This window comes from Bos taurus, chromosome 5, assembly GCF_002263795.3.
Source record: "Bos taurus isolate L1 Dominette 01449 registration number 42190680 breed Hereford chromosome 5, ARS-UCD2.0, whole genome shotgun sequence".
Classification (NCBI taxonomy): Eukaryota; Metazoa; Chordata; class Mammalia; order Artiodactyla; family Bovidae; genus Bos; species Bos taurus.
Window position 1 is genome coordinate 99,992,187 of NC_037332.1, and position 9,554 is coordinate 100,001,740.

General features: G+C 39.1%; 1 protein-coding gene across 3 annotated transcripts in view; it reads left to right on the forward strand.

Moving 5' to 3' along the window:
* LOC785168 (uncharacterized) overlaps positions 1-6,210 on the forward strand; it is a 38,233-nt gene extending 32,023 nt beyond the window's left edge. For 2 of the 3 annotated variants that reach the window (XM_024992648.2, XM_059887074.1), the window contains 2 exons: positions 371-479; positions 1,866-3,350. In XM_024992648.2, the coding sequence (XP_024848416.1) occupies positions 371-479; positions 1,866-1,882 (126 nt within the window). In that variant the 3' untranslated portion in view covers positions 1,883-3,350. Of the gene's footprint in view, positions 1-370; positions 480-1,865; positions 3,351-5,747 lie in introns of those variants that run through there. The other variant, XM_059887073.1, reaches the window with a different exon arrangement.
* Positions 6,211-9,554: the final 3,344 nt, after the last annotated feature.

Below are 9,554 nucleotides of genomic sequence, written 5' to 3' on the forward strand. Positions count from 1 at the left end.
AAAAAGAGTACATAAAGACAGGTAAATTGGAAAAGAATTGGGAGGTCTCATGGGAAAGGTTGAATGAATGTGATCCTATTCCATGGTGAACACAGAAAATTAGAACCTCTGCAGATGTCTACATGATGGGTTACCTGATGACTTGTTTTCACCTATCACCTGCTAACTGTTAAGAGTGTAGTAATGGTGTTAAATAGAACACTTGAGAAGAATAGAGAAGGTCTTCAAATCCCACTGAGGGTAAGGGGACAATGAACAAGGGAGCAGTAACATGAACGTTGAATGGAATTTTGATGACATGAACTTGTTTTTGTTGCACTTGAATTAGCTCCAAGCCATTCAAACTAACTGATGTTTCCTTTATTTATAGCTGTTCCTTAGATGTCGTCCATTATATATCTTCCAGACGCTTCTGAATTCTGTTTCCAACAACACAAATCAAACAGAAAGGAATGTTTCAGATATCTCCATTTTGACTTGTGAGTTAACCTGTTTCTTCCTTTTTTTTTGTCAATAATAAAGGAATACCTTGTGTGTTAATTTTGTTGATGTTTCTCTGACAGTCACCCTCTTACATGGTCAAAGATGTATGAAGGGCAAGAAAGATATCCTGGAAGCTTTTCTCTATCTTAGGCAATTCTTTTTTTGAAAAAAAAAAAAAAAATCTATTCTATACAGAAATTCCTTGGAATTGAAAGCACTGGGGGAAGAAATTCAGAAGTGTTGCTATACTTCCCTGCCTTTATTTTACATGACTGCTTCATGCTTTCCTAGGACATTAAGGAATGGAGACAAGGTATAAGGACAAAGTCAAATCAGGGTTAAGGACATTATCCAGTGCAATAAAAAATAAATTATCTCCTTGGAGCCAAGAAATTCTGCTTTGTTTCTAGTACTTTACATTGTTAAAGTAAATAATATGAGCTTATATACTTTACTAAAGGAAGATTATAACAATATTTTAAGTGAACTATAATCCAGATGACTATATGATTTATTGGTCATATGATTCATTTATTGACCGTATGATTTTGAGAGTGAAATGAGGCACTATTGATAATTATACCAAGTAATTATACCAATTGTACCAGGCATAAATCAATAGTGTCCTGGGAAAGCCAAGGTTACTCAATGACCTCTTGGGTAAAATTGGTAACAGACACATATATTCCCTCTTTTTTTTTGGATTCTCTTCCCATTTAGTTCTTCACCAAGCACTGAGTAGAGTTCCCAGTGCTATATAGTAGGTTCTCATTAATTATCTATTTTATACATAGTATAAGGGATTGAATAATCAATGCCAATATCCAAATACAGTAGAAATTAACACATCATTGTAAAGCAATTATGCTATGCTAAGTCGCTTCAGTTGTATCTGACTCTATGATCCTATGGACTGTAGCCCACCAGACTCCTTAGTCCATGGGATTCTCCAGGCAAGAATACTGGAGTGGGTTGCCATTCCCTTCTCCAGGGATCTTTCCAACCCAGGAATCAAACCTACGTCTCTTATGTCTTCTACATTGTCAAGGGGGTTCTTTATCACAAGTGCCACAGGAAACCCTGTGGAACAATTGTACTTCAATAAAAAATAATTTTAAAAATTCTAACAGCAGATGATAATAAAAAATAAAAAGTGGTAATAGATAGACCAGAGGTAGTTTTGAGTCCAAGAAAGTTGAGGGCACTAGAGAGTTCTAACAATAGTAGAAAGAATCAGCAGAGCTATTGGCACTGTCTTCTCTCTTAACTAAAATGATTTAACACGAAATGAGCAAGTTTTGGAAGTAAGAGTTTATCTTTACGAGGTAATTGTTTTTCAAGATAAAGAACAGGACCCATTTTTATTTATCTTTTTCTTCCAGGTTTGGTACCTCCATAAGTATTTCAAGTGCCAAAACAGTGAAGCATGCAGTGTTCAATGGAAATTTAACAATTGGAAAATCTAAAGAGTCTAGTAGTTATTGTACCTGTGAAAACAAAGTAGATGTACCAAATTCTCAACCTTATGTAAATTCAAGCACTTACAAGAGTTTAGGATATAGAAATGACTGTGTAAGCTGAAACTATGCAAAAACAATCTCAGAAACAAATGTGGTAAATTTGATTGGTTTGTGACCTTTAAAACTTTTTGTAAAAACATTAAAAACTCATCTTCAGTTGATTATAATTATACAGCAAAAGGTTTTTTTTTTAATAAAATTGATATTATCTGGTCCAAATTTAATTTGAAATATTAGAAACTTTGAGAATTAAAGTGGTTTATTTTGTTTATAAAGAGTAGTATAAACAGGGCTACAACTTCTTTCAATACACCTTATTATGTCTATACTGAAGGAATTGTTACACTCCTTTCTAAGTTGGGATAAGCTTTTATTGTTTTATCCTTTCTGTGCTCAAAGACATGAAATATTTTCAACAGTTTCTTTAATTGTGAAGTTTTTTTTTTTGTTTTTTTGTGTGTGTTTTTTTTTTTTTTTTTTTTTTTTTGCTGGCATCACTTCCTTTAGACAGTTTCAGTGTCATTTTCTTCACACAACTACTTTTGTTAATATACTTTCTTCACTAAGTTCCTCTGACTGCATATTGAGACCCTCTAAAATGATGGTAGAGTCAATATTCCCACAGTGAGTGATTTCTTTCATAACTGTATTTAGATTATTATTTGTACAATGTGGTAAAAGTTCCTGTCATGCTATAAACATGTTATTCACTCCTTCTGACAGGATATTTGAGTATTTTCAGCTAGATGCTTTATGTCAGATTTCTAAAACTCAGCTAGAGAGTTTTTGATTGCATTATGATTGTATTATCAATAGTCTGCCCACATGTCCATCAAACATAAAAGGTCTTAAAAGACAAGATAATTCCTTGACCCCTTGACTGGATTAATGATGCTGCATTTAATGATAAACAGAAAATTTTCACAAGTTCACTCAAGCCCCTAAGAGAATTAGCATGACCTAGAGCATTATCTGAGTAGAAGTGCTCTAAAAACTATATTATTTTGCTGACAGTATCTCAACAACATGGAAACAAGGAGAAAAAGGAACGGTACACATTACTATCTATATCTGAACTGAATAAGAGATTCTCAGTGACCAACCCTGGAGAAAAAAAATTTTTTAAGTGACAAGATTGAGTATCTGTTGTTTACATAGGAGCAAAGTTTGTACCTCATGTGATTACTCAGAGTTAATACACTCTGGTAAATGAAAACTGAATCCTGTAGGTGGGAGGCTGATGTTTAGGTGAATCATAATCTCTGAAATTTGCACTTGTGAGAATCATGTAAAAATAATTTCTGATAGCTTTCAAAGTTCAAACAATAAATTAAAACAAACATCTGAGGTGTGCTCCATTTTATGATAATATGATTCTTTTCCTCCAGATTATTACATATATTTATCAACAGGAAATCTGTGAAGGATTCTCAAGACAACAGAGCTGATACTTAAGGAATATGTAATCTACCACTAATCCTCTCTTTTATGTTAACATATCCTTGGTGGTGGTGGTTTAGTCACTAAGTTGTGTTCGACTCTTGTGACCCCATGGTCTATAGCCTGACAGGCTCCTCTGTCCATGGGATTCCCAGGCAAGAATACTGGAGTGGGTTGCTATTTCCTTCTCAAGAGGATCGTCCCAATCCAGGGATCAAAACAGGATCTCCTGCATTACAGGCAGAATCTTTACCAACTGAGGTACAAGAGACGCCCTAGATGAAAATATCCTTAGTCATTGATTAAAGCTAAGAAGTAATCAGGCCAAAACAGGAGAAAACAGGAGCTCAGAGAACTAATTTAATCATTATGCCTTTTTTTTTTTTTCTGAGAAGATGCTTGCATTTTCACGCAAATTTTAACTTTTATTTAGACAGATCCTGGGTGCTGGAGGTCTTCCTTGATGGTTCAGTCGGTAAAGAGTCTGCCTGCAACCTGGGAGACCCAGGTTGAATTCCTGGGTTGGGAAGATCCCCTGGAGGAGGAAATGGCAACTCACTCCAGTTTTATTGCCTGGAGAATCCCATCAACAGAGGAGCCTAGTGGGCTACAGTCCATGGGGTTGCAGAGAGTCAGACATGACTGAGAGACTAACACTACACTGGGTCTTGGAGAAATGAAAGTTAGAACAAAGTCATCTCCATACTATGAGCTCAGTTCAGTTCAGTTGCTCAGTCATGTCTCTCTCTTTGTGACCCCATGGGCTGCAGCATCAGGCTTTCCTGTCCATCACCAACTCCTGGAGCTTGCTCAAACTCATGTCCATCTCTAGTTGGTGATGCCATCCAGCCGTCTCATCCTCTGTCATCCCTTCTCCTTCTGCCTGCAGTATTTCCCAACATCAAGGTCTTTTCCAATGAGTCAGCTCTTCTCATCCGGGGACCAAAGTATTGGAGTTTCAGCTTCAGCATCAGTTCTTCCAATGAACATTCAGGACTGATTTCCTTTAGAATTGACTGGTTTGATATCCTTGCAGTCCAAGGGACTCTCAAGCATCTTCTCCAACACCACAGTTCAAAAGCATCAATTCTTCAGTGCTCGGCTTTCTTTAATGGTCCAACTTTCACATCCATACATGACTACTGGAAAAACCATAGCTCTGACTAGACTGACCTTTGTTGGCAAAGTAATGTTTCTGCTTTTTAATATGCTATCTAGGTTGGTCATAGCTTTTCTTCCAAGGAGCAAGTGTTTAATTTCAGGGCTGTAGTAACCATCTGAAGTGATTTTGGAGCCCAAGAAAATGAAGTTTGTCACTGTTTGCATTGTTTCCCCATCTAATTGCCATGAAGTGATGGGACCAGATGCCATGATCTTCATTTTTTGAATGTTGAGCTTTAAGCCAGCTTTTTCACTCTCCTCTTTCACTTTCATCAAGAGCCTCTTAAGTTGCTCTTCACTTTCTGCCATAAGGGTGGTTTCATCTGCATGTCTGAGGTTATTGATATTTCTCCCAGCAATCTTTGATTCCAACTTGTGCTTCATCCAGCCTGGCATTTCTCATGATGTACTCTGCATATAAGTTAAATAAGCAGGGTGACAATATACAGCCTTGACATACTCCTTTCCCAATTTGGAACCAGTCTGTTGTTTCCTGTCCAGTTCTAATTGTTTCTTCTTGACCTGCACACAGATTTCCCAGGAGGCAGGTAAGGTGGTCTGGTATTCCCATCTCTTGAAGAATTGTCCATAGTTTGTTGTTATCTACACAGTCAAAGACTTTGGCATAATCAATAAAGCAGAAGTAGATGCTTTTCTGGAATTCTCTTGCTTTTTCGATGATCCAACAGATGTTGGCAATTTGATCTCTGGTTCCTCTCCCTTTTCTAAATCCATGATCTCTGGTTCCTCTGGCTTTTCTAAATACCATGAGATAGGGACTCAAGTAATTCTACCTTCACTGTAAGATTGAACCAAAAGGAAACAAGCCCTTTGAAAATCTTGCAGCCCCGGTTGTGATCATCTGTGTTTTCAAGAAATTTCAACCTTTATTCAGGGATTAAGGGGTCAAAATTCATAAAGTCCTGGATCCTGAGAGAAGTAACTTGTGACTCTTTTCTGGAGAAGGGTAACTTCATTCCAGAATACAGAGACAACAGTCATAGTGACATATTCAGTTTCAAAAAAGAGACCCACAGAGAGGTTCCAAAGAGAAAAACAAGTACAATCATTAAAAATGGAATTTTTATGCCAGTGGCTAAACACTTTTATCTCTTGAATTCCCTTTTGCCCTCATTTTTCCAGTGGTCATGTATGGATGTGAGAGTTGGACTATGAAGAAAGCTGAGTGTCAAAGAACTTTTGAACTGTGGTGTTGGACAGGACTCTTGAGAGTCCCTTGGACTGCAAGGAGATCCAACCAGTCCCCCCTAAAGGAGATCAGTCCTGGGCGTTCATTGGAAGGACTGATGCTGAAGCTGAAACTCCAATACTTTGGCCACCTCATGTGAAGAGTTGACTCATTGGAAAAGACTCTGATGCTGGGAGGGATTGGGGGCAGGAGGAAAAGGGGATGATAGAGGATGAGATGGCTGGATGGCATCACCGACTCGATGGACATGAGTTTGGGTAAACTCTAGGAGCTGGTGATGGACAGGGAGGCCTGGCGTGCTGCGATTCATGGGGTCTCAAAGAGTCAGACATGCCTGAGCAACTGAACTGAACTGAACTGAATCCTTAATTAAATTATTTTTAATGTCATTTCTAACTCATTTAGGTTCTGGAGTTTTCATTTGACCCCTGAATTATTTCTATGCTGTGGAAATTCTTTACACTTTTCTCTCTACTTGAACACACTGATCATTTTTATTTTAAATTTCCTATCTGATATCATCAGTATCTATAGGTCAGTTTTTATTACTTGACTTGTCAATTAATGTTTTGTCATTTAGTCTATTTTTTTTTTAGGATGCTTCACAATTTTTCATTAAATGCCAACCATGTATGCAAGAGACCTGGGTTCGATCCCTGGGTTGAGAAGACCCCCTGGAGGAGGGCATAACAACCCACTCCAGAATCCCATGGACAGAGGAGCCTGGCGAGTTACAGTCCACAGGGTAGCAAAGAGTCAGACACAACTGAAGCGACTTAGCACATGCACATGTATATAAAAACAGTAAAGATTATGAGTGATATTTTTCTAGAAAGAGAAGTTTTTATTTGTTTGTTTTCTAGCAGGCATGTAGGATATAAGTCCCTTATATTCTACATGTAAAGCATGTAGAATATAAAAAGTCCCTTGAGTTTGCCTTTTCAGTTGTTTTACAAATTCTGTTCAACTCGGATAATAATTTTTTGGTAGGAGGTTTTATGTGATACAAGCCACAGTTTTGTGGTAGGAACAGGGAGATCTCCCTTCTTTGATTACACAACACCTACCAAGCACATACATATTTAAAAGCTAATGGTCAAACAATGCATTCCCAACAGAACATTTATTAAGGAACAGTATCACACATACAGAAAGCATGGCAGTTGCTTAGCTCTCCTCTCCTTTTTCACAATATGGAGTTATGCACAGTGATCAGGCAGGTCTGCATGTCAGATTCCAGGAAGGAGATTCTGATGCTGCAAGTGGGTTTTATGTGCCTGACTAGGAACTTAGCACTTCCTTGCTAGTGTGTTCAAGGGCTGGGTTCTACGTGGTTTGGTCACAGCACTATTGCATGGGAAAGCCTTACTTCTCCCACATTCTGCTGCCTAAGCATTTAACCACAGAAACCACCAGACCCCATCCTCATGTCTGTAACTTCAGGATGTGTCAAAACCTGTCACCTCAACTGTGATGCAATGAATCAAATGGTTGTCTTAAGCACTGCAGCCAGTTACTTTGGAGAGTTACAGGACCTACCCTGAAGCATCAGTTCAGTTCAGTTCAGTCGCTCAGTCATGTCCAACTCTACTCGATCCCGTGAATCGCAGCACACCAGGCCTCCCTGTCCATCACCAACTCCCGGAGTTCACTCAGACTCACGTCCATCGAGTCAGTTATGCCATCAGTATCCGTTAATTCCTTCAGGTCTTGACAGAAAGCTTGATGGCAAGTGGCAGAAATTTATCCCACTGCACTGAGCAAACACGTCAACCTGTAAGGGCTGCAAGGCTGGGTCCCTGGAACAAAGCCCCTGGAAGGGAAGAAACAGTGACACTCTGAGGGCAGGGTGGGAAGTTGATCACTCCTGCTTTTACAACTACATAGAGCTGCATCATTACCAATTCATAACTTTGCTTAAACCTATCAGAGCTCTGAGGTTATAGTGCAGTCAGCTAAGCTGAAATCTGAAAAAGACAGGTACCTTCAAAGAAAGATAGGGCATGCAATCTTGCTCACCGGGGGAAAAGCCTCAATTCATAGAAGCTGTTATCAAGAATTCAGCCAAAATGTTTAACAAGTTGCTAAAGGCAGACTGTGGTTTTGCTTGAGAGCACAGACACCCTGAGAACTGGGGACACAGAGGTAAATCACAGATACCTGGAGGTACTTTACAAACTGCACCGGATTCTGTAAGTCTGAAAGCAGGTCACAACATATCAGCAAATTTCCCTTATGTTTCAGGTCTGAGGAGATGAAGAACAGTCACTGTTGAAAAGACACAAAGCCTGAAATTTCTCCCCTAGGGAACAAGAGCCTTATTGCCACTGAAGGCAAAACATCAAGCTCTCCTTCTCAGGCTCAAGAGAAGCTCATTACAGCTGAAAATGACAGAGAAGGGAACAGCCTGATGGTGTTAACCATGGCTGCTAGAATTTCTCTGCTAAATGAACCTCCAGATATCCACAGTGGTGACTTGCTTGACAGGTCTCCTGTTTCAATTCTCTTGTTCCTTCACTGTTGCTCTCACTTTCAAAATAAACTGCCTGCACTAAGTTCTCCACATCTGCTTCTCAGCACTTCATGTCCTCTTTTTCTACTTCCGCTTTCTCTAGTTTCTTTCCACCTTGAAAGGGACAGCAATCTGTCTTCTCTTTGTTCCCTGCTCCTTTCCTGTTCTCAGTCCCTGGGCTGCATCACAACCTAAGGTTCACAGAGAAATGTAAACAGAGAATCGAGGAAAAACCTCCAGCCAACCCCTGGAACACCTAATAATTTAAAAGATTTAAAAAATGTTGTGATCTAAGTAGAGTTGTCAGGTAAAATACATCTTGTATTTTGAATTAACTGAATAAGATACCTGAATATCTTATTCAGTTAAATTGTAAATTTAGATTAAAAATAATATGTTTTTCAAGTAAGTATGCCTTATGCAATATTTTTATTTATTTGTAATATGTATTGTTGATAACTAAAAAGCCTCTTGATGAAAGAGTGAAAGAGGAGAGTGGAAAAGTTGGCTTAAAGCTCAACATTCAGAAAACGAAGATCATGGCATCTGGTCCCATCACTTCATGGGAAATAGACGGGGAAACAGTGGAAACAGTGTCAGACTTTATTTTTCTGGGCTCCCAAATCACTGCAGATGGTGACTGCAGCCATGAAATTAAAAAACGTTTACTCCTTGGAAAGAAAGTTATGACCAACCTAGATAGCATATTCAAAAGCAGAGACATTACTTTGCCAACAAAGGTTCGTCTAGTCAAGGCTATGGTTTTTCCAGTGGTCATGTATGGATGTGAGAGTTGGACTGTGAAGAAGGCTGAGTGCTGAAGAATTGATGCTTTTGAATTGTGGTGTTGGAGAAGACTCTTGAGAGTCCCTTGGACTGCAAGGAGATCCAACCAGTCCATTCTGAAGGAGATCAACCCTGGGATTTCTTTGGAAGGAATGATGCTAAAGCTGAAACTCCAGTACTTTGGCCACCTCATGTGAAGAGTTGACTCATTGGAAAAGAGTCTGATGCTGGGAGGGATTGGGGGCAGGAAGAGAAGGGGACGACAGAGGATGAAATGGCTGGATAGCATCACTGACTTGATGGACGTGAGTCTCAGTGAACTCCAGGAGTTGGTGATGGACAGGGAGGCCTGGCCTGCTGCAATTCATGGGGTTGCAAAGAGTTGGACACGACTGAGCGACTGAACTGAACTGATATATTGTTGACCTGAAATTCAAATTTA